Here is a 25,723-nt window from a genome sequence, read left to right as displayed (position 1 = left end):
ATTCTAAGATTTCCTCCCAAACCAGCCTCATCATCACATCCATCTGTGTCACCGCTGTTTGCTCTCACCTTCCTCGTCAAACATTTGGTATTTGTTCCTGTTTGTTGTCGGTGCCTTGCAAAAGAGTAAACATATTTTGCTGCAGCATTAAACCTCTATGTAATTCTTTGGGATTTTTTTTTTTCCAGATAAATAATTATGAAGTGGAAGAAAAAAAGAATACATGGGATACAACCTTTTTAATAGATACAAATCTGGGAGGTTTATGTGCATTTTAATTAAATTGCAATAATAATGTTTGCTAAAATAAAATCTAGAGCAGCAGATGCCTGCAGATGTTTTACGATTAGTAGATGTATACGGAGCTAAATTAGAGCCATTAATTTTGTAAAAAAAAAAAAAAAAAAAAAAAGTTTTATTCTGTGAGAAGGTGGGGCTTAGATGGCGAGCTAGAAATATGTTTAAAGCATAATTGATGTTCTTTTTATGTGACTGGTTTAAAAATGTAACATCCTTCAGTGAGCTAAGCTGTTTATGACAAACAAATCTCATCGGAGGAATTATGATACTGATTAATTTTCTGTCTCTGTTGTACATTTCCCAATCTCTTAAGGAACCATCAGCTGCAAGGTTCTGACATTACCACAAACTAAGATCAGTGAGGGTGGTTATTTTTCCAAAAGCAAGCATATAAACAAAGATAGCGATGATTCTTTAAAGGCATTTCTAGTTCCAAGGGTTCCTGAATGAAACCAGTGGGAATGATTTCTCTGCAGCCCTTAGTCACGCCTCCATCGCCAAAGAGCCAGAAGTTGACGCTTTTTCTTTCTTCATTTTCCAAATATTTTTTTTTTTCATTTTTCAATTGAAAACATATCTTTCAACCAGATTTTTGCTCTCAATAGAATCACTGTGAGTGGTTTATTATCAGAAAATAAAATACAGTATAATAGAGCTGTAATTCCATGGATGGCTGAGGCCCTGGTTAGTAAACAGACCAGTAGAATGGAACAAAGTACATTTACTTGATTACTGTACTTTTTTGAGTATATTTGCTTTACTTAAGTAATAATTTTTTTTTTCCAAGGTTGTTCATGCGACAGAGCCCAAGCATACCAGAGCATTCGCCCAATGTTATGACATTTCAAAGTCAAATATTGTTTCTGCTCCACTACAGTTGGTGAAGCTGCTAGTCCTTTGTTACTTTTGGCTCAGCTATGCTTTGTAATCCCCTGTTGCTGTTTTTCCTACTTTAAATGTAATTTCATCATGGAAGATGGCAGCCCTTAGGACTGAATCTGGACGCCACCGTTTTAGAGATTGAATTATGTTCCACAGATATGAAAAAATCAGAGCAGATATTATTAGTAGGTTATAAATTGTATTAAGGTGTTTTTTGTTCAGTGATAAATGAATAAAATAAATTGAACTTTATTGATCTCACAATGGAGAAATTGATTCTGCAATTAACCCATCCCCTTTGGGGAGCAGTGGGCAGACACTGTGCAGCACACAGGGAGGTATTGTGGGTTAAGGGTCTTGCTCAGAGACCCAGAGTGGCAGTTGTGGGTGTGGGTTTCAAACTCACAAAGTCAGTATTCTAAGCCCTATGCCCTGACCACTAGGCCATCCACTTCCAGTAGCATGAGTCCCAAAGCAAAGTCGCATTTATTTGTTCTAATAGATTCAACCTTAAAACTCCTCACACTACATAGTGAAAGTGAGGAGAATAAAGACTCTCCTGTTTTCATTTTGGTCCTTATATTTATCTGTCATTTTTCTGTTGAAGTTCTTCCTAGGTGGTGTAGAATCCATTGCAGGTAGTTCTACGCATCAATACATCAGGTGGTCTCTGAAAGTTACAAATTCTTTAAAATTACTCTGAAAATTAGGCAGAAATGTTCTGATATTAGAAAATAAAATTAGTAATTTTTAATACTTAATTTCTTTAAAATACATGTACTTTGAACAATTAGGTAAGTACTTCAATACTTTAAATCGAGTAACTTTTAATTGTAGTTGAGTAAGATTTGACACTTGATACTCAAGTACTACTGTTGAGTACTTCATCCACCACTGACTCAGCCTCTTTGCTGCAGGCCTTCATTTAAGGAGAATGGTTTTCTGCTTCTTAGTATGAATCCTTTTGCAAGGCACTATGCACGTTTGTGCAGCATTAGGCATATATTACAGTATGTTTTTTTTTCCTCTGTATATGTTAAGTCATCTAGATCAACCGTTATTTCCTAAATAAATGCACAAATTTATCAAGGATTATTAACCATTTTACCATCATCTTAGCTTTTTAAGGAAATTCTGCTGTATTTTCCATCTTTCCTAAGCTCATAGTCATGAGTCACCTTCCTGCTGAGACGTATTCAAACCATAAATGTAGAGTTGGATGATTTGATCTTGTATAAACACATTCTTCCCGTCGTGTTTCGCCTCAGAATGGGGAGAGATGCAGAACATCACCACCACACGGGAACAAGTGGAGCTCCGCGGGCTTGAGAAGTTCACCAACTACAGCGTTCAGGTCCTGGCCTACACGCAGGCCGGAGATGGAGTCCGCAGCAACGTGCTGTACATCCAGACACGCGAGGACCGTGAGTAAACCCTTAATCAGGTTTAAACATTTTATTTAATCTCCGGAGAAAATGCTGACAGTGTGACGAGATGCATTGAATGGGAGGCAGATAAGTTGCATCTCCAGGCCGTGACAAAAGCCCACTCGTGTTGGGAAGCTCCATTAGCGGTGCTAATGAGAATTAAGAGGCTTTGGGTCCACAGCTCGGGGCTGGGGGATGGCTGGGGGATGGCTGGGGAGCAGGAGGAACATATAGCATCGAGGAGTCAGCCATCAGCTCCAGCCTGCATCCTCTCCTGCCACAGGCGCAAGGATTAACTCTGCATGGATTAAAGAGAATTAATTTTGTGCTTACACCATTGGAGGCGGGATTACAGTCAGATCCATGTCTCTTTATAAAAAAGGAGGAGGGGCAGGGTGGATTGAAGATGCAGAGATAGAACAGTGAGCACTTACTCTTTTCTTGACTGAGAGAGGGGAAAAAACGCATGGAGGGTTGGACCCAAAAGTAGAGATAAGGGCAAATAATATAGATCTCTGTTTTTTGCACAATTTCCCCATTGTGGGACAATAAGGGGATTTTCTATTCTATTTGCATTTGTCTGGGTGTGACCCATCCTCCTCTGATTAGCACTCTAGCGCACAATGTGTCCGTGATGATGCTGTTAAAGCAGCACCAGTGCACCTCTCCTCCTCATCATCATTTATTGGTTGCTCCAGCCGTGCGTGGCAGACAGTCTGCCGGTCTGTCTCGAGTCTGGGGCAGATTTTGGGCACCAGATGGGACTTATCTTCCCCTCTCTCTCTTTCTGCCACTCCTACTTAGACGTGGTGGTCCAGTTATGATAATAATTGCTGCCTCCTCTGCTCCACCTTTGCAGCAACACTGGAGACACACCAACCATTATCCCCTGGATCCTATCCTCACCTCCCTCTTTTCAGACATCCCTTGCTAGGTTAACACTTTCTAAGTTAATGTTTTCATGCTGAATAATGTTGTGTAGGGTTGAGGAGTCAAAGAGGTATAAGCTGAGTAAATGGCTAGATCATGGGGCCTCTTGGATGACAAAAAGAAGAACTGGAGGATGGATTTATGGGGCTGGGTCTCCTTCTATAAGCCCCAGAGGAGCCCCACTGTCAGGCTTGAATTATATTTATGGAGCCGACTGAATAGGCTTGATAGGTAGCACCATATACAGTAGGATCAATGAGAAAAAGCTTCTTTTGTTCTCCTCCTTAAAGCATCCAGTGTCCTGATGTGTTTTTGTAAAGTATGACTCCTTCTCTAAGCACCTCCTTGAATCATTATCTTGTAATCAGAGTGTTAAGCCGTGTCCAGTGTCAAGCTGAAGTGGCTAACGGCGGATCAGACACTAATGTCTAATCTGTTTGTGAGTGAGAGAGTTAAGAGAACGCTGGGTGTCAAAGAGTCAGAATTGCTGACCAGTGTCTGAAGGAACATATGTCACTGCTGTCCAGCCAAAGGGAGTTCTCCCGGAGCGGCTTAGTGCGCAGTAAGACGGCCGATATGCAAACAAGCCTCCTTGCTTTAACAACCATCCCAGCAAACGGACACACACAGAGCAGGACTGAATAATAAGCAAAGCAGGCCTCTATTTACTGGGCCCCCAGGCTGTGGGAGGTTTTCTGAAAAGAGAAAAACTGGAGACTGTTTTAAATGTTCATTCATTTGAGATTTAAAAAAGAATAATATTTATTTATTCAACTTAAAATCTTCATAGTCTCATGATGTTAGCTGTGATTTAATGCAAAAATTCAGGTTTGACCATTTTTATACCTAAGAGATCACATTTTATCCACCCTGTAATGCTGGAGATTTTTTTCTTGTTGTGCTAATAAAACATTTTTTATAATTTAACTAATCAGATTTCTTTAACAGTTGGCACAGATTTTATGATTTGTTGTTAAAATTAAGAAATTATGTAAAATTATGCTTGCTACATCATATCCCTTCAGTTGTATGAAGATACATCCTTACTAATCAGTTTTTTCTTCATGTTAAAAAAGTAACATGAGCAATGATAAAAAAATATATATTTTTTATTAATATATATATATATATATGTAACCCAAACAGATAAAAAAGCAGATTTTTAAGACCAGGAATACCAGTTGCTAACAACTGCTGAAGGTTCAAAAGCTTTCCATGCTAGGTTTGAATGTAGCATTAGCACCAACTACCATTTTTAGCATAATAACAAATGTTACAGAAATAGTATTCTATGCTTACATGGTTGCATGTTGGCAACAGCTGCTTAAACTGTCAAATTTAACTTTAATTTAACTGTCCCTAAACAGAAAAATGTGGTACAAATAGCTTGCAGCATGTAGCATTTTTTCAAATTTGAGCTACTGGAAAGTAGTTATAACAGCATTAGGGCTATCTCTAAATTATCTCACTCCTAAAAAAACTTAAAAATCTTTGCTAACATGGTGGCTTAGTAATATTTTAGCCTTAGCTAATATTTTAACTAATACTGTAGCTATTTCTTACAGCTGTACCAGCCTAACACGTTAAACTTTTGCATTAGCACTCATGCTAAACTGGCTTACACTGTAAACATATATTTTTATGTTATGTTCACATTAAATGTCTTTTAGCATCAAAATCGTGAAGTTGGATGCTTGTGGACTTTGAAGTCCAGAGGTATTAAAGTATTAATGTTTATTACTCCAGTAGAAGTACAAATCCTACTGTTTCAAAATACTTTTGTAGAAGTTAGAGCATCAACTTAAGCTTTTTAATTCAGTAAAGGTGTAAAAGTACCATTTTTAAAACTACTTAAAGTTTAAAATGAAATCTAATGCTTTTAACTATTAAACCTTTTAGAGGGACATTTTTCTACAGTTCTGGATGAGAATTCCTTAGACTTCATTTTCTTAGTTTTATAACTAATGGTAACAGTGTCAAATTTAACTTTGCATCATCATGAAAAACTATGTATTTCTGTGTGTGTTGAACAACAGGTTGGGGCAGCACCGAGTCCAACCACAAAGAAATTAACTGTCTGGATGAAACAAATTATTTTGATGGTTTTTATTTTGTTTTAAAAACCAGCAGGTCATAACGAAAATGAGCTTCAATGGAGAAAAAAAAAAATTCTATTAAAAAAAAAAGTAAATAATAGAAAGTAGAGATAATTGCAAAAAAAAAATTTAAAGATTAGAAATAAAAATATTACTAAAAAATAATTAGTCCTATAAAGTGTAGATAGCCAACATTTCTACTTATGTAAGGAAACCAAGTATTTGTACTTTGTTACTTGACGCCTCTGATAAAGTCAGACGCACATCTAGTGCTTTGTGGATGGTCGGCGCTCCTTCAATGGCCTTTAGCTGATCTGTCCTTTTACTTTCCCGACTTTTGTACAGTGGCAGATTAATTCTAGAGAGCGCACTTGGCTTTATTTGTTTTAATGGGTGGAGAAAAAAAAGTAGTTTTAACACGTTTTTAAACAAGACAATAAACCTCAAACCTTCATCTCCATAGTCAGTTCATCAGGATTTTGATCCTAGTTTTGTATATTCCAAGGTTGTTGAAAGCGACAGAGCCCCAGCATACCAGAGCATTCGCCCAATGTTATGTCAAGTAGAAGCTTTCTGAAGCCGTTCTGTCTGAGATTTCCTGCTGCCTGAAAATAAAGCTTTTTAGTCTGCACCAAAAACTGAAAGTACCAGAATATAAACAAATATTTTTTTGCCTGCAGGTTTGAGATGTTTGGTTAATGTTGGCCTTATAAACTCTTTCAACACGGTAGAAAATATTTTTGTAGAGTAATAGTGATCATTGTATTTATCCTTGTACATAAAAGATAGATTTTTGTGGCTATTTGTATAAAAGCAGTGTAGTTTAACCCCTTTGTATATTTTTCAATACTTACATACTTTGATGCTGACAGCTTTGCAGGAGGAGAGATCACTGCTTGGATGTTGTGTCTGTCCCTGTAGATTGATTTAATCTGCATCAAGCTGCAAATGTTAAGATTTCCCAAATACAGCGTCTGCCCCTTTGAATGCTCCACACTTGAACCCTCAAAATGTGCAGGCAAAAAGTCGCTGTTCCCAACACTTAACCTGGGCCACGGGGGCGCGGCAGTGGTGCAAGGGCAAAGTGAGCGACCCATGTACAGTGGATTTGGTTCTTTGGTCGCCATAAATAATGTAATTATGGTGCTAAAAGTATTTATTTTTATCCTTAAATCACAAAAAAATGCTAAACATCTTTAAAAACATTTTAATCACTTTTCTGAGACAATGTGATGTTTTTGATATTTTCTCATCATGGGACATGCTCAGTGTCTGTAGTCCGGCAAAATAAGTTAAACCATGTTTATCTGCATTTTAGTTTTTTCTATTCTTTAGATTACACACTTAGTACCATTTTTTGAATACGAAACATGAAAGGAGAAATAAAACTCATAAAGACTAGATTTATGTTTAAATCCAAAGTAGCATAGGATCCCATGTCCACTACAGATGGGCAGAGACGAGTCATAAAACAGAAAGGATTTAAAAGCATTTAATTTCTCTGAATATAAATTATTAACTTTTTATATATTATAGTTTAATACGCTTTCTGTTTTTAGGGAGGGGAACATGTAAGTTGGGTCTTTTTTACAAAGTAAAGTCAAAGGCAAGCCGGATGTATTTCTGGTTGCAAATGAGCTGATGATACGGATCACGCAGTGATAATCCTACTTTAACATTTTAAAGTTGGTTTATGTATTAGTTGGTATATCAGCAATTAATTATTCACAACAATAAACTACCATATATTCAAAGAGGGCTAATACAGAATTCACGCTATTTATGAATTATTTCTTAAGTTTTATGGAGTTAGAGTTTGTCAGAAAAAGAAGAAATAGTTGTTTCAAACACTGTCAGGGATAGAAGATACCATTCTTCTGCAGTCACTAAATGACCAACATCTATTCAAAACACCCTCTAAAATCACCGGTGCAGATCTTTGAATTCAGTCTGTCCGTGAAGACTGTCCACACGCTCTGTTGTGGCTGCTGATACCTCGTAAATCTGATCCTATCACTTCCTTTAAAACAGCCCCAATATAAAAGTATGTGCTTAGATTTCATAGTAAGGGTCTAATGAAAATCTGGTTCGTCTTCAGTGATTTATTTAGAAAATCTAGATGTTCTCATCTATCATTTCCCTGTTGATTTATTGCGATCAGCATAGACCTGTCCGTATTCAGAGCCCCTCAGTGCTCATTGGTCCCTGCCTGGACACGTCTATGAACATATGAACAACAACTGCATCCACTGGCATTAAGTTAATATACTCGTTTAGGAAATAAAAATCTAATAAACTGATCAGCCTTAGTGTACTGAACACTATTAAAACCAAACCAACATCAGTTATATTGCAATAAAACAGAACAAGTAGAATTGGTTAAAGAAACATATGTTAAAGTGATGGGTAAAAGTTTTCAAATTAAACCTTTATTCAACTTTTAATTTAGAAATCAAATTGTTACATTTTTGAATTAAAACGCTCTAAAATCACTATTTACAAGATATTTCTTTAATCAAATATGGCCCCTTTTACCTGAATACCATATTTAATTATCCTCTGCAACCTATTAACTGCATCAAGTGAATCACATTGTGTTTTGTGGATTTAAAAATCTTTGCTAGCTCAGAAATAATCAAGACTTTCAATTCATGAGATGTTTGTGATGTTTTTGGGGACTAGTGGGGAATCGGTGGGACCCAAATGAATTGATGCAGACATGAATTTGCCTTCCAGTGTTTGGTAACACGGATCTGCTTTTTCCTGCAGTTCCCGGTCCGCCAGCCGGCATCAAGGCGGTTCCTTCCTCTCCAAGCAGCGTGGTCGTGTCTTGGTTACCGCCTCTCAAACCAAACGGCGTTATCCGCAAATACACCATTTACTGCTCCAGTCCAGGATCTGGGCAGCCGGTGAGTCCTTCATCTATGGGGGTCAATTAAAACAAGAAAAAATGTTTCCGTTGCTTGTAAAACCCAGTTGATAAAATCAGCCGAAGGAAATGATTCATTTGTCACCACTATAATTAATTGAACCTGTATGTGTGTGTGTGTGTCTTTGCGCATGTCTCTCTTTCACTGTGTTTGCACCATTGCTTTATTTCCTGCCCTCCCAGATGAACAGATGAGGTTGTCTTGGCAACGTGATGAGACGTAGATATGCAAATGAGGCTGAGAACAAGCTCACACATGCAGACTGCCGCATCAGAAACACACACACGTCACATTTCAACATTTTCTATTTATACACGTATTGGTGAAGCGTTTTCAATTTGGGTTAGATTATGTGCACATACACTGCAAAGCATGCAGCGAAGTCTGCTATAAGGAATGCTTCGCACTTCCTTATTATTCGCAAATATTCCTCCCTCCTTGTGCATGAGTGCCATGTAAATGAGCATGGGCAGGAAAGGCAGGAGGAGGGGGGAGAGGAGTCTGAGAGGGAAAAAGAGACACACTATTAGAGGTAGGGAGACACCACAGGGAAATGGGGGGGTGGAGGGAGGACAGGCAGGGTGGAAGGGAGGAGCAGAGGAGGGTATCAGTCACATCAAGAGGAGAGTGTCTTTGTCCGTCTTTTCATTATCTCCCCTGTATCACTCCCTGGATCACCACAACCCCACCGCAACGCTAGAGGAATGTTCGAACCCCCCATGCACAGAAACACACAAACACTCCCCGCTTTCTGACCATCCATCCCCTCCTCTTTACCAAGCAACACAGAGAGGGAGAGAGTGAAGCAATTAAAGGATAAGAAACAGAACGAGCTGCCAGTTTTAGGGACGAGTTGGTTTGTTTTCCTGTTGGTGCAGAAAAGTGCATGTTTGCCTTTTTATAACGTTTCTACATTAATCTGTCTGCAGGTGACAATGTTTCAGTGCTGGAGGCCGGAAATCAGCTTTATTTAATCAATTTATTCAAAGTAAATTCAGATTGTCCTGAAAAATAAAACACTAATCTCTAGCATGATTCAGAAAGATGATCCAGAATCTTTAATGATGTTAAGCATTTAAGCTAAACTGATGAGGAGGTTTATTAGTGACTGTATGAGTTCGAGGTTGGTGGCTTTACATGCAGCTAAAAAGGACACATTTTATACACTTAGTCATAATTGCGTTGGCAAAGAAAGTGGAAAAAAAATCATTTAAAAAGTTTTTTTTCTCATACAAATTCAATTTATTTGAGCCAATTCAAATTAACCTTCATCTTGCCGTATTCCACAGTGAAAATGGACTTTATGCACAATTCCACTAGAGCTGAAACAATTAATCAGATTAATCAGTTATTGAAATAATAGTCAACTAATTTAGTAATCGATTAATCGTTAACTGGAGAATAGAGACTCTAAATTTCCCTTTAGCTGACAGAGCGACCCAGTTAGAGTAGTATTTATACCAAGATTATGAAAAAATATATAATTTTTAAGAATGTCTTAATCTCTCAATCTGCTCTTTCCAGAACTCCTCAAGTGGAAAAGTTTTAGTACCACCTGGTTTGATTTTGTCAAATCTTCTTTAATTTGGCTATCCGATTTATCAAAAAAATTGACAGATTAATTGATTTGCAAAATAATTGTTAGCTGCAGCCCTAAACTCCACTACTTCCTGTTAAACAGCTCCTTTGTTCCCTGTCTTTCATTCCTGAATGAAGTGATTAATCCAGGTGTTGTCATGGTTACTGAGTTCGAGCCTGGATTAATCAGTTCATCCAGTAGAGAAAGACAGGAAACAAAGCCCATTCTATCAAATTATTCAGATAAATACAAAAAGCAAAAAATTAGACTCAATAACAAATCCCTGGAGCTGTGACACCACTGTCCAGAAATCTGCAAAGTGTCTCTGCAAAACAATTAGGAATAGCACCAGATTAGGGTAAAGAAAATGAATAAAAATGATGAAGTTGTTCTCTTTGCTGATCCCATTATAGCCTAAAAATAGTTTTAGCTTTTATGTTCTTAAAAAAAGGCAAGTTTATTCCTATAGCACAATTCAGAACAAGGACAACATGAATTAGATGATAAAATAGGAGAAAAATAAAAGCAGAATAAAACAAATGAAGATAAAAGCAGGTAGTAAAACAAATAAAACACTTGGACCACAACCTTAAACTAATGATAAATGATTATTAAGAAACAGAAAAGAAGTTGGATTTTTTTCAGTCTATAACCTGCTGATCCCTGATTGGATCCAGTTAATGAAAAATGTGTCAGTTCTGATCACAGGACTCTGAAAAACGGATCTAAAATTATGTAAAATATATATTTTTTCTTTAAATAAGTGTTTTTATCCATAATTTGAGCAGGTAAATAAGATGACCTTCCAACAGATGGAATATGTCTGTCTTAAAAATAATATGATGTGATATAATTCACTTTAAGAAAATTAGTTGTCTTTATCCTATTTTAAACATAAATCAGTTAATTGTAAAATTGCCTTACTTACAGCTCAACTCAAGGAAAAATACTTAGATTTTTGCAGGTGATGCTCTTAAGAAGTTGAACATGTGATAATGTCAGACAGGTTAAAATGTCTTGTTTGAGTTTCCCTCTCTGGTCTTGTTGCTACCTCCTAACACGACATGGCGTGCTCTCCTTCCCAGGCGCCCAGCGAGTACGAGGCCAACCCCGAGATGCTCTTTTACCGCATCACGCACCTCAGCCGTGGCAAGCAGTACCACATCTGGTCTGCAGCGGTGACAACCGCTGGCCGAGGCAACATCAGCGCAAAGGTCACCGTGGAACCTGCTGGGAAAGGTGAGCCTGCAGAGGAGACGTGTAAAGAGAGGCTGGGTAAAGGTTACGGGGGGGGGAGGGGGTCACTTTCATCCCTCAGCCCTCTCCTCTCCGTCTACATTTCCTCTCTATTGATTGACAGCTGCTGTATTGATCGAGGCCTGGCTACATTGTGTTGTTAATTATGTGGTGATGAACAGGAGCTATCTAGTAAAATGACCCCCAGGGAGAGAGGAGGGCGGCAGAAACCAATCAAAGGGAGGATCTATGAAGGAAAAATAGACTAAAACCCTCGGCTACATCTTGCTTAGCCCCCCTCCTCCCCCCAGCTGACGGCGCACACGCTGCGCTCCAGGTCAAACTGAGCTGTTCCATGTTGGTCTGTCCAGTTCCGGCCAAGATCCTTTCCTTCGGGGGGACGGTGACCACACCCTGGATGAAGGAAGTGCGTCTGCCATGCAGCTCAGTAGGAGAGCCCGCCCCCACCATCAAATGGACCAAAGACAGGTCAGAACACCCCCCCCCCCCCCCCCCCCCCCCCCCAATTAAACGCAGCTTGGATCTTTGAGTTTGGAAAACAGAAAAGAACAACTTTGTTGGACTTTTTTCTCTCTCAGCGAGGACTCCACCCTTCCTGTGACAGCTGACAGCCAGCGGCAGATCCTGTCCAACGGGACGCTGGTGCTGCGGTCAGTCAAAGCAGAGGATTCTGGGTACTACACCTGCACGGCTACCAACACCTTGGGCTTTGACACCATCATTGTGAACCTGGTGGTTCAAGGTAAGAAGAGACAGCTTTCTTTGCCTCTGTGACGGCTCTGTGCTCTGAACGCTGACTCAGTGGGTTTCTGTTTGCCTGCTCAGTTCCTCCTGATCAGCCCCGTCTGACTGTCTCCACCACCTCCACCTCCTCCATCACCCTGGCTTGGATTCCTGGGGACAACGGAGGAAGTTCGATCAGAGGTAATCTGCCGCTCCACCTTTGCACTTCCTGTCACAGACATTGATCCTGACAGGATATTCCTGCACGTTTCAATCTCTGAAGTCAGTTTTATACCAAACTTGTGTATCAAGAGTTTAAAGAAGTGAAATTCTGTCCCAGCAGCAACTATTTCAAGCTAACTGTCGCCACCTGGTGTGCAAACGTTGTAACTTTAGGTAGTTCATGGAAGGAACCTTCATTGACTTCAGGCTGCTCTGTCTGTCTGCAGGGTTTGTGCTGCAGTACTCTGTGGACAACACAGAGGAGTGGAGGGATGTGTTCATCAGCTCCAGCGAGCGTTCCTTTAGGTTGGATAATCTGCGCTGCGGAACGTGGTACAAAGTCAAGCTGGCGGCTAAGAACAGCGTTGGCTCGGGTCGCATCAGTGAGATCATTGAGGCCAAGACACATGGAAGAGGTCAGAGCCGCTTGACAGATATCAGAACCTTCACTTTGCTTTGATTCCCACAGATGATCACACGCCATGCAGAACTATAATCCTAAAAATGTAGATGGTAAATTCATTTCATTTATTTAGGTTTAACAAATTCCATTTCTATAAACAATTTCTTGTGCACACCAAATACTTTCTCATATCAGATGGAACCCTTCCTCTTTTACCTTTAATCCATTTTCCAGACATTTTGTAAACATCCATCTATAACCGTTCAGTTGACCAATCGTTTGCTGTTGTGTTTGAGTGAATGCTACAACATAATCAAGGTTTGTGCTTCCTTTGCACCGAAATAGACCACAGGACTTCAGGATGCATTTAAAGTGATGTCTAGACACAACATAATGGTGAAGTCTTGCAACTAATGCAGCAATGTCTTTGATTGGTAGCCAAAATTTAAAATATAGCCTAATTAGTTCATGTACATCCATTTTAATGAACATGGTTCTCCACAATGCTCAGGAAAGAGAGTAACTGGTGCGCAACTAGATATTTTCTCTAAGAAAGTTTTTTTTTTCTCTTGAGTGTCCCTTTAGACCAGGGTTATCCAATTAAAAATCAGCTGGGTTCAAATAAAGAAAATCAACAACCAGTAAAGGTCCGGAGACATTTTAATTATAATCTGTTACTTTAAACAGAATTAAACGCTGAAATAAAATGAGGTGTTTATGCATCCATGATAACATCGATGCATAAACACCTCATTTTATTTCACTTACATTGACTTAAAAAAAATATATAAAATTTTTCCATATTAAAATCTTATTCCATATTAAAGTAGAGAACACCATTCATTCAGTTTGGTATAATTGACTATAAATTATAACTGATTTATATATTTTATAAAACACCTGAACTGACCGTTTGTTTCTTCCTTTTTTCTGTCTTAATGAGAGCAGTGGGCTTTAGGCTGCCCTGCAAGGCTTTAAACCTGAGTTTAATTGGCGACAAAGCCATTCTTAAGCACATATCAAGGTGCTAATTCGTGAGCCTGGCTCGATATTTATCTTTGATTATGGTCATAGTAGAGAAGCAGCAGCAGGTTGAGCCAAACATCCTCTAAATGCGCAGGGTCATCTTTAAGCACACCATTTCACTTTTCTTTCACCAGTTCACCGCAGTTCTTCCAGCAGTCCACCCTTTCTCTGCTCTCTTTTCTCATCATCTTCTCCTTCTTTCCCATCGCCCGGCTTGCCACATTTATTAAAGGAAAAAATGTTTGTTGTTCCTTCCTGATGAGAGAAGTCTAACATGCCGTCCCTGTCAATGTTAAGCTAACCTTTGAACTCTGGTTTCTATGTGATCTGCCTGTTTCTTATCAGCTGTTCTGTGTTGTGTGGGTCTGTCTCCAGAGCCTGTGTTTAACAAGGACCAGCCGCTGCTCACACACATCAACTCCACACACGCAGGACTGAACCTGCAGGGCTGGACCAGCGGCGGCTGCCCCATCACCGACCTCATGCTGGACTTCAGGCCCAAAGGCACGTGGGCCTGGCAGAGCCTCAAGGCCAACTCCACCAATCAGCTGTTCCTCAGTGAGCTGCGAGAGGCTACGTGGTACGAGCTCAAAATGAAGGCCTGCAACAGCGCCGGCTGTGGAAACCAGACCTCCCAGTTTGCTACCACCGACTACGACGGCAGTGAGTGCTTCTCTTTTTTTCCCCTTTGCTTCTTCCTCTTACTGCCTTTTTAACGCAACCTTGCTGCTGTGTCTCCTAAGGTACGATCCCGCCCATCAAATCAGCCCGTGGGGAAGGGGACGATGTGAAAAAACTCTTCTCCATCGGCTCTCCTGTAATTCTGGTCACTCTAGGCGTGGCTTTACTCTTCATCATCCGCAAGAAACGCAAGGAGAAGCGGCTTAAACGGCTCAGGGGTGAGAAATAAATATGTCTGATAAATTATTGCTGAAACGAACCAATTAAAGTGGAGGCTACCTGTAAGCTAATGACATTATTCTCTCCTTACAGATGCAAAGAGCCTGGCTGAAATGCTCATCAGGTGTGACTCAAATGTATTTTTCTTCTTTTGTTGTTTGTCAACCCCAAACTTTAAAATATATCATTAGGTTTGTATGTGATAAATCACTGACACTGCAAAAAATTATAACCAAGATAAGATAACCAAGTGATTTTTTATTATTTAATTTGGGTTGTTGTAGGGTTTTTGTTTTGGAATTGTTAAGGAAGACAATTTACTAATGGGAAAGGAGAATTTGTTCTTTAAATAAGAAAAAAAACAAAACATTGTCAGGGTTGGTGGACCATAATGCCGAATAGTAGAGGCAAAGATCATGACTTTAAAAAAAATTATGAAGAACTAAAAATACAAAATCTTTAATCCTGAAAAAATGTAAGAACCAAAAAACTAGGAGACACTAGGAAGGGATAAACCTAAAGAATGACAAGGATCCAGCAAAGAGGAACTAAAAAGGAGGTGAACATATGGGAGAAACAAACAATGAATGGACTAATCAGCTAATAGGGAGCAGGTGTGGAGAGGAGCAAATATAACCAAGATCTAACTGTAACTAGGAAATAAACTAAATTAAGCTAAAGAAAATAAAACTAAAGAACTAAAACTACACCAAAGAATAAATAATACCAAACATGCTGAAAATAGATAACTGAAAGAAATAACTGGATAGTAAAACTAAGAATTCAAAAGTAATAGAAATCTTGACAAACACAGAATAACATAAAATGAAGCAGAAATGAGAAGCTTAAACAAAATGAAAAAGTTCAGAAATGGCAGAATTATGAGCTCCATCTTAATTCAAGAGCATTATATATGATTATCTAATTTAAAAGAAAAGAGCACTCATTCCATTGGCTTGATCTGAGTGCGATCATTTATTTATTTACCTGTTATTTATTTACTTACCTATTACAATCATATTTAAATTTGATATTTCATATCAAATTAGAGGCAAAGGCACTTAATTTAAGAAACATTCATTTACTTCCAGTTTTTGCAGTGTGACTCTGAAGTGGGAGGAGAATCAAATCTGATGGCCGTTAATTCTGCATCAGATGGCATTTATGGAGAGAAAAGAGTCATAAACATGGCCAGAAATGGGTTCTTTAGAGAACATTAGTAATAATTAGTAATTAAGAAACACAAGAGTCCCTTGTTCTCTCTGGAAGAGCTGCAGTACTGCAAAAACAATCTAGAAAAAACGTCAAAATTCTTAAATCATCTATAAATTATAATAGTTTAGTACTTTTAAATACATGTGCTTTTGAATACTTAAGTATCTTCAAAAGTGAGTAGTTCAATACTCTAACTTGAGTAGATTTTTGACTTACCGTAGTAACTTTTACTTGTAGTTGAGTAAGATTTGACGATCAGTATCAATACTTTTAGTCAAGTACCCAGTGGTGTCAAACGTACACACATTTGTTACTTAAGTAGAAGTATAGATACTGCAGTTTAAAAACACTCTGGTAAAAGTTGAAGCATCAACCTGACCTCTTTACTCAAGTAAAAGTGAAAAAGTATGTGCTCCAAAAACTACTTAAAGGATAAAAGTATAAAGTCACCTTATAAAAAAAAAAAACAGCCAGACACCACCATATGAATTGAAAGCTCAATTTTTCGACTATTTCGAAAAATTCTGAGATAGGGCCATGGCTGAGGGAGGTCTTGTTGGTCTCCATCTCCCGATACGCTCTCACCTGTGTCCGACCTTTCAGACATTTCAACATCTTTTTCTGAATCCTACATTGTAGCATGGCATAGATAATTCACATTAACAGTTTGAAGAACACCTGCTTGTTTCAGATTATTTCCTTTAGTTAACCAATGAGTGTTTGCGTTATATGACTCATCCAATAACACTAGTTTTCACTAGATGTGAATGGAGCCAATGATCTGCACTGGATGGCGCACAGGACATAAAATAAATATTTCTAAACATTAAACTGAAGCCAAGAGTAACGAGTAACGTTTGTTTTAAAATGTAAGGAATAAAATATAAAGATACTTGTGTGAAAATGTAATGAGTAGAAGTCAGAAGTAGGAAGAAAAATAAGTAATGGAGTAAAGTATAGATACCTAAAAGTATACTTAAGTACAGTTAAGTACTTCCTCCACCACTGCTGTACACACATATATGTAAAAAAAATATTTTTAAACAAAAAAGGAGTAGTCTGAAATAGGCCTGAATCAAATAATCAGATTAATCGATTATTGAAATAATTGTTAACTAATATAATAATCAATTAACCATTAACCGTAGTGTAGAGACTTTAAAACATGCCTTTAGCTGACAGAGCATCCCACTTGGAGCAGAAATTGTGAAAAAATATATATTAACATTTTGTATTTAAGATAAAAAGAAAAAACTTTTCTTTCTGTCAATCTGCTGCTCTGTCCAAAAGTTTTAGTTTCACTTTGTTTAATTTCTTCAAAAATCTCCTGTAAGAAACATTTGGCTATACGATTGTAAATCAACAGATTAATCGACTTGCAAAATAATTGTTAGCTTATAAAAGCTTATATGTTGTCTATCCAATTTAAACCAAGAAATATTACTAATACAGCTTAACATCTTTTATAAGTAAATCAAACTTATCAAGCCAAAATTCTGATTTGTGTTCTCATATTTTTGTTTTTACATATGATAGTCTCTTATTCTTTTCCGTTTGAGCCTTCTTTTAAACATTGACCAGGAAGTACATAGTTTATACTCTTGCAGAAGTCCATTCCATAACTATTTACCAATAACAGAGACATGTCTATATTTATCATTTGTTCTAACTTTAACATGCTCAACATCATCCAAACATCTTAGATCATAAGGACTGATGATTTAAAGAAAAACTTTTTTAAATGATGTTGTTTTTGACCCCATAAAGAAACTCTAGTACTTTAAGGTCTACATTGTCTCTCAGCTTTATGCTTTATTTAGAATAAACTAACTTGGTTCACAATATCGTAGCTTATTCACTAATCTGCTTATAAGCAGGAAGAGATGCTTTTATTTTTTCTTTCCTAAGAAGATTTGAAGAATACAGGTTTGATTTGTCAATTAATCAAATAGTTTGTTTATAAAGATACTTTTTTTTTTCCATAATCTTCTTCTTGGGCTTTCATAACTCAGACTGACATCAGTTCATCACCTCCTGTTCTCCTAATAACTGATAAACTATCTTTCTGTGTGAGACCACCAGCTGCAAACATTTAGTCTGTTCTATTTTCAGGGTTTGTGGTGAAATCTTATTGTTTTACAGCATTTTTTAACAGCTTGAATTTCCCTTTAAATTCAGATCACCTCTCAGAGGGATAATTGAAATAAAACCTATTTTTAGAAGTCATTTGTAAATCATATTACAAAATTTGAGTGATTAAAACAATGCATAAATCGTATTTGGTAGGAAAACATTTTTAAATAGTAGTATCCATAAATCCATGATTATATCATCCCATGGCCAGACTGTCTACATACGGTTCCACACTTGATGTATATTCTGACTTTGTGCTTCTAGCAAGAACAACCGCAGCATAGACACGCCTGTGAAGGGCCCTCCCCAGGGGCCGAGGCTCCACATCGACATCCCGCGAGTTCAGCTGCTCATCGAGGACAAGGAGGGAATCAAGCAGATAGGCAAGTGTCCACAGACTGACCTCAGCAGGTCTGAGTGCAGCGTGTGTCTGAGTGGTGGTTAATACGTGTGTCTGCGACAGGAGAGGACAAGGCTGCGGTGCCGGTGACGGACACAGAGTTCAGCCAGTCCGTCAACCCTCAGAACTTCTGCACCGGAGTGGCTCTGCACCACCAGGCCCTCATCCAGAACTCAGGGCCTCTGATCGACATGTCTGACATCCGTCCCGGCACCAGTGAGTCCGTTTTATGTTTTATGTTGTTAAAACCTGACCTCCCGGGTCACTGACGACATGGCGAGCTCTAACGCCCATCTCTATGTTGCTCAGACCCTGTGTCAAGGAAGAGCATCAAATCCGCCCACAGCTCCAGGAACAGATACTCCAGCCAGTGGACGCTGAGTCGACCCAGTCAGTCCACAGCTTCGGCTCGGACTCTGACCTCAGACTGGCGGACGATGGGATCCCACGGCATCACCGCCACGGAGAGCGACAGCTACAGCGCCAGCCTCTCGCAGGACACGGGTAAATCTGCAAGAGCAGCCATGAAACACTAGATTAAACCCATTCTGAAAAAAACTAAATCCCTGAACTTTTTTTTCCAGATAAAGGTCGGAACAGCATGGTGTCGACGGAGAGCGCGTCCTCCACCTACGAGGAGCTGGCCCGAGCGTACGAACACGCCAAGCTGGAGGAGCACCTGCAGCACGCCAAGTTCACCATCACAGAATGCTTCATCTCGGACAGCTCGTCTGACCAGATGACCACGGGTACCAATGACCCGGCGGATAGCATGACCTCCCTCAGCACGCCGTCTGAGCCGGGCATCTGCCGCTTCACCGCCTCACCGCCCAAACCGCAAGACTACGACCGCGGGAAAAATGTGGCGGTGCCCATTCCCCACCGGGCGAACAAAAGTGAGTGTTGGTAGATTTTGACATTATCGAGATGTATAAGTCGACAGCAGTTCCTCTCTGCTCTGAGCCAACAACGTTATTTATTGTTATGTGTTATGATCCGCAGAGAGCAGAAAATCACAAAAAGTCAGACAGAACTGGAACAGAAGATTTAAATGAAGAAAAATACATAAGGAGAAATCTTTATGAGGATACACATAGTGACACAAAATAGGAATTTATAGAATCTATCTAATACAAATCTAGATGAACGAATAACTATTGGTCACAAAAGTATCAACCCTATTGAAACGCTGCATTTCAACATACAGAACAGCAGTAATATAGCAGCACAATCGAGTTCAATAGTCCAGATTATTCTTACCAGAAGTGATCATTTACTAACAGCCTTTAAATGGTAGGAAAACACTTTCTTCTATAATCAGATTTCTTTTTCTTTCATTTCTTCCGCTATTCCTGCCCCATAACCCCCCCCCTGGTTTATAGATATTGAACCCCACCTCCAGGTTATTACTAGATCTGGGCCTGCTTAGGGCAAAATATTCACCAAAAGAAACAAAACTTTCCAGTAAATTTGACCTTCCAAGTTTCTTCTGGAAGAGGCCGGAAAAAAAAATAAAAAGAGGAAAATCCTGACGCAGTCCGGGAGAAACTTCCAACCCTGATGTGGAGCTCCAGTTTCTTCTTTATTTGGCTCCCAAGGAAAAATCAGCAACCAGGTCTCTAAACATGGCTGATTTTTAGATGGTCTGGTTTTTTCTTAAACCTTTATGATCCTGCGTATTTTTGTTGTATATATGCATGATAATGCCTGGCTTCAAGAAAAATTAAAGCCAGTAAATTATGTTAAAATGTAATGATGTAAAATAGGCACAATTTTGTGCTGCATCTAGATCGTTTATATCAGGTTGGAGGGAAGGCAAAGGAGATGTCAGCTTGGTTTACACGGCAAAAACGGATCTAAAAAAGAAGCTTAAAAACGTCTTGAAATCAGTGTATTTGCTGTTAATTTGATCAGGTAAATAAGATGGTTTTTCAATTGAATGAGCATATTTAAAGGAATAGTACACCCAAAACATGATTAGCCTTCATTTTCTACTCACCCCCATGCTGAACAACACTCTGGAGTACTTTTTTGATATCTCAAATGCATCTGGAGATCTGGGAGGCTTCTTGCTGTCTGCTGACATTCAAATAATGGAGGTCTATGGCGCCCGAGGCAGAAAGGTCCATAAAAGTCCACAAAAACATGTCAATATTCCTCCATACTGCTCGTCCAATGTATTCCAAGTGTCCTGAGTGGGTAGCATCCAGAATTTACTCGAAACGAAGTCATTTAGAATGTTTTTAGAGCATAAACAGTAGTGTATAGGATTTCCTGAAAGCGCGCACATGCGCGATCACGACGCTACGGAAGCCGGCAGACCAAACCAGATGAAAGTGCGCATTCAGCTCGGCAAAGAACTCATGCTCTTCCTCAACACTGAAGTCCTCAGACATTTTTCTTTCGTTGTTTCTTTCTTTGCACAGGTAAACAGCACATTTCTTCTTCTACGCTTGCATTATTGGCAGAGCAGACGCTGAATGCGCACTTTCGTCTGGTTTGGTCTGCCGGTTTCCGTAGACTCGTGAACGCGCAGGTGCGCGCTTTCAGGAAATCCTATACACTACTGTTTATGCTCTAAAAACATTCTAAATGACTTCGTTTCGAGTAAATTCTGGACGCTACCCACTCAGGACACTTGGAATACATTGGACGAGCAGTATGGAGAAATATTGACACGTTTTTTGTGGACTTTTATGGACTTTTCTGCCTCGGGCGCCATAGACCTCCATTATTTGAATGTCAGCAGACAGCAAGAAGCCTCCCAGATCTCCAGATGCATTTGAGATATCAAAAAAGTACTCCAGAGTGTTGTTCAGCATGGGGGTGAGTAGAAAATGAAGGCTAATCATGTTTTGGGTGTACTATTCCTTTAACCTTAAAATAAGAATAACTTGAATTAGATAATGTAGGGGATTTTTCTTATTTCTTATCATCAAACTCCATAAGTGGCCTTACTTATTTGCTCAATACAAGATAAATTACATTTATTTCAAGAATAAATGGCTTATATTTATTTTTTTCAGTCCAGACTCCTCACAAAATAAAAATAAAAATCACAATTCCCTACAAACTGATGCATTCTGTCCTGATTGGTATTTTCTTTTATTCAACAGGTGAATTCTGCAATCTACCCCTTTACATGAAGTCGGACCCATTCTTCCGGAAGCAAGGGGACTCCCTGCATGACCCATGTCCAGCTGTGCCACCGCGGGAAGCCTCGATTCGCAGCCTGACTCAGCGGGCATACCACACCCAGGGCCGCCACAAGACTCTGGACTCGGCCAAGCAGCAGGCGCTGACGCTGGTTCACTCCGGCCTGGGCAGCCTGGGGGCCAGCTCGGGCACCTCCACCTTGCCCCAGAGGACTCTCACCATGCCCAGCTCCAGCAACGCGGCAACGGCCTCCACGTCCAGCACCAGCAGCAACCCGGCCGGCAGCAACAAGGTGGGCGGCTCCAGAGACTCGCTGCTGGAGAGCAGCTCCTCAGCCCTGGGGAGGCTGCAGAAACAGAGCGTGGGGGCCTATTCCAAGTCCTACACGCTGGTGTAGTCCATTCTGCTGCACAGACTTGCACTGCTGCCCCGTTCCTCAGCCGGCGCAACCCTGGCTCTCATCAGTCTGGGCCAGAACAGGCTTTCTGAAAGCCGAGCCAACGGTGAGCCGCCCAGCTTCCTGTCTACTTTTCCTCCAGAGGGGGCGGAGGTGTCCCCCCCCCTCTAGACAGAAACCCAGCTAACCCTTCTCTTCATGTTTAAAATGGAACTCAATACGAGAACTACTAACTCCGACTAACAGTTCCAGCCGGCTGGTGCTCAGCTCCACTCAGTTCCTGCAGGAGACACACAGCCAATCACAGAACGGGATTCCTGCTAACGTGACTCTAACTGAAGAGCTGATGGTTCCCAGTTCATGACAACAAAGACTATAGCAGCAATTACGAAGCTGTGCGACCATCCACACACACACACACACACACACACACAATGTCCTTCATAGTTTTTTATTTATTTTGTATTTTTGGTCCATTTGCAGGACTTCAGTTCAGTCCCCGGTTTTCTCTCACTCTCTCGGTGTCTCTCCCCAACAAGAATAGGCAGATTTTCCCCCTTTTTGATTATGATCCCCCCAAAAATGAAGGATTCAGGTTCACCTCCTGGATTAGTATTCTCCACTCATCTCTCTGCAGCTGAACCATGTCTCAACTCTTCAACCCCAATGAAGCAGCTAGAATTTCTCACCTTGCAAATAGAGAATATTTGGTATTATAAAGAATTTTACATATATATTTCTATGTAGGTATATTATTGACATTTAAGGGAAATGATGACAAAGTATAAACTGTATATGCTACACCGAAGTGATAGTTCTATACAGCAGTTTGTTAGTGGCAAATTTTAAGAAAGGAGGCAATCGCTCAATCATTGAAGTTAGAAGTAGAGAAAATTTAAGAAAAGTCGGACATAAGAGAGAAAATGTTTAGTATATATATGTGAGATATTCTGTATGTTAGTGCTTGTTTGCGGGCTAACAGAAAGCGGGTTGGGAAGATGTGTTTGTGTGTTTCTGGGGGGGAAACTATCACTATGCTGATACACTATAACGATATGATAATGAAATCTTCTTACCCGGCATGTCGGCCTGTGAGTCTGTGGTGGACAAGGTGTGCAAACGTCCTGCTAATACATTAAATGTACCTTAAATACAAAAAGTCGAGCAACACAAAGGAAAAAAAATGCTGAAATCTTATAAATAGAAGAGAGCAGCAAAATGCAAATGTGCCGCAAATACATAAACCTGCCGCAACACATAAACGGCGCTGATTCAAAGGGTAAATGAGGGGAAAAAAGAACAGCTGCAAGTAAAGACAGAGAGAAACAGAATGTCACTGGTCTATAAACCGTTTTATTTTTTTCTATTTTTGCTGACCTCACAGTTACGTCTGATAGCTGGAGGCAAAGAAAAAAAAGAAACTGTAGGAAATCTTTGTAAACCAGCATGGGATTGGTAGGGATTAGCCATGAAAATCCAGATTTGATTTTGACACCAATTAATTAACATATTGAAGCTCTTCGGGAAATCTGTCTGCTTCCAGCAAAGCTCCGCCCACAGGAATACGTCAGAGTGGGTGTGACATTTAAAGGACCTGACCCACGTTGACCAGGTCCTTTAAAGAAGGCTGGAAGTGAGCGGCTGGGAATGGGGACGGCCTACCGTCACCCCAGCGTTACTTTGGTCTTCTAACTGTGCTGATGGAACCCAAAGCGTTTCTGTTTCTACTGTCCTTTATCTTGATATATTAAAAACAAAAAGAAGGTGCCACAGCCGCTATGAGAGAATTAACAGGACAGATCAAAAATCAGACAGGCCTGTTTCGCTTCTATGCAGCTTTCCTTTGCATCTGTTCTGTCGGTTTTTGTTTGCAGCTTTTGTATGCATTTCCAGCACATTTGCACCCCTGGGCCACCATTAGATTCAGAAATTATAGTAAGGTTACGCCTCTCTTCTGTTACCACAACCTTCGACGTTAAGTCAAAACGGACCCAAAGTAGCTTAGAAAAGGCAAGCAAGTCAAAGGTTTACAAAACCAAACCTAAAAATGCGTAACAACCTGGGAAATCTTTCAAAAGACCCAGGTTCTCCGTCATCGTGTCTCTATCTCAGTGGATGAAACACCTTCTTGCTGTTTGCTGCAAATCGGTCCCAGACGCGGGCTGCTGTGAGGGGCCCCGGGTCTGCGGGGGCCGATTGCCAATCATCACAGATGTAGTCCTTTGCTTCTCAGCCAAATAAATAAGCTGAAATGAATGCCAGTCATAATGTGAATGAAATATTAATAATATTAATGTCAAGAGATGTTCTATGTCAGGGAGTTCAATTTTGCAGTTTATATGATGTTCATTGAATTGATATCCTCGTTGTTGTCCTGTCTGAAAAACTGTAAATGTCCCTCTTTTTTTTCTTTTCTTTTTTACCCCCTCCCCCCCTTTTTACACCATTGTACATGAAAACAGGAACCTATTGGGATGCCTTTTTGTCAAGCATTCCAACAGTAGTGTTTCCTGTTTACTATTTATTTCTCCATTTGCTGTTTGTTCGTCTGCTCTTTTTTTTTTTGAGGGGGTGGGGGGGGTTCTGTTGGTTTTTATTGCTCTCCAGTTCTGTCAGTTTGTTTCCAGAGGTCCAGCAGTACCAGGCCTGTGGTTTTACACCGGTTCAGCCTATTGAAATCAGGGACTGTGGCTCTTTTGGTCCAAACTGATATCATGTTGTGTAAACACTGGACCAGAGCCGTTCTGTAGAACTGCTTCGTTTCAGCTCTCGCCTTTGACCCCCCACCCCGACCCACCGTGATGAACGGAGGATTATGCCACCACCTCCCCAACCCACCTGGATCATCATCTCTACCTTTTGTCGGTGTTGTTTTTAAGTCCAGTCTTGAACATCACACACAGTTTTGTATGAAGAGCTATTTTCTTCAAAATAAATCAGGGGACACATCAAGGTGGAAAGTCCCTCTTTCAAAACTGAAATAACATCACAATTTTTTTTTTTCTTAAAAAAAATGGACAAATACGCCCCCTCCCCCCCATATGTTTTTGATACTATTTGTTAATTTCTTGTCTTTTTATTTAAAAAAAAAAATCAGATTTCGATGTTGTCATTTGTCCTATTTACTTTTTTATTGTTTTCTATTTTGTTCAACCCTTGAAAAAGTCATTGCATGCTTGCTAAAAGGGAAAAAATGATGGAAAAATGTTTGAAAAAAAAATTTGCTGAGGATATCCCAAACATTTCTTTTAAGTTGCTTGTTACAGCAATTGCTTGTGTTCAAAGGTACATTTTCTATGAAAAAGCAAAAACTAAAAAGATCATTCTAACACCTTGTGCAATAAAGCTATCTTTCATACGCCGTGCTTCCTGTCATTTCCACCACAGAAAAAGAACCAGTGTTTCATAAGAGCAACGTTTCTGGATCAAAATGAGAAGAATAAAAATCTATGTATATTGAATTGAAAAAATACTTTATTAATCCCACAGGGAAATGAAATGATTCAGTAACTCAGTTTTAGTTAACCAGATGTAGGCTGAAAGGATCCTCTGGGGACTGAACAGCGATGTACTCTGATGATGTTTATGGAGGATAGATTTACATAAAATTTGAGCAAAAATACTGTACTATTGCGGTAATGTTTACTTGAACCCAAATATCTTTTAGAAATATAAACAAAAGGTTTATTTCTCTTTTTAAATATGTCAGAGAGCCCAATCATGTGACAATCATGACCCCATTGGGGA

The 25,723-nt window shown here is 39.6% G+C and overlaps 1 protein-coding gene across 1 annotated transcript in view; it reads left to right on the top strand.

Annotated features, from left to right (window-relative positions):
* LOC119790941 (Down syndrome cell adhesion molecule-like protein 1 homolog) overlaps nt 1–25,334 on the top strand; it is a 98,153-nt gene extending 72,819 nt beyond the window's left edge. The window contains 15 exon segments of the mRNA XM_038296723.1: nt 2,451–2,606; nt 8,405–8,544; nt 11,230–11,383; nt 11,752–11,869; nt 11,980–12,143; nt 12,227–12,325; nt 12,574–12,762; nt 14,151–14,438; nt 14,519–14,674; nt 14,769–14,799; nt 18,288–18,406; nt 18,487–18,639; nt 18,733–18,927; nt 19,008–19,319; nt 21,540–25,334. Coding sequence (XP_038152651.1) covers nt 2,451–2,606; nt 8,405–8,544; nt 11,230–11,383; nt 11,752–11,869; nt 11,980–12,143; nt 12,227–12,325; nt 12,574–12,762; nt 14,151–14,438; nt 14,519–14,674; nt 14,769–14,799; nt 18,288–18,406; nt 18,487–18,639; nt 18,733–18,927; nt 19,008–19,319; nt 21,540–21,976 — 2,711 coding nt within the window. The 3' untranslated portion in view covers nt 21,977–25,334.
* Nucleotides 25,335–25,723: the final 389 nt, after the last annotated feature.

This window comes from Cyprinodon tularosa, unplaced genomic scaffold (genome assembly GCF_016077235.1).
Source record: "Cyprinodon tularosa strain WSP-4 unplaced genomic scaffold, ASM1607723v1 ctg110, whole genome shotgun sequence".
In the NCBI taxonomy this organism is placed as follows: Eukaryota; Metazoa; Chordata; class Actinopteri; order Cyprinodontiformes; family Cyprinodontidae; genus Cyprinodon; species Cyprinodon tularosa.
Note: the sequence above shows the minus strand (reverse complement) of the source record. Positions and strands in the feature narration are given on the sequence as shown.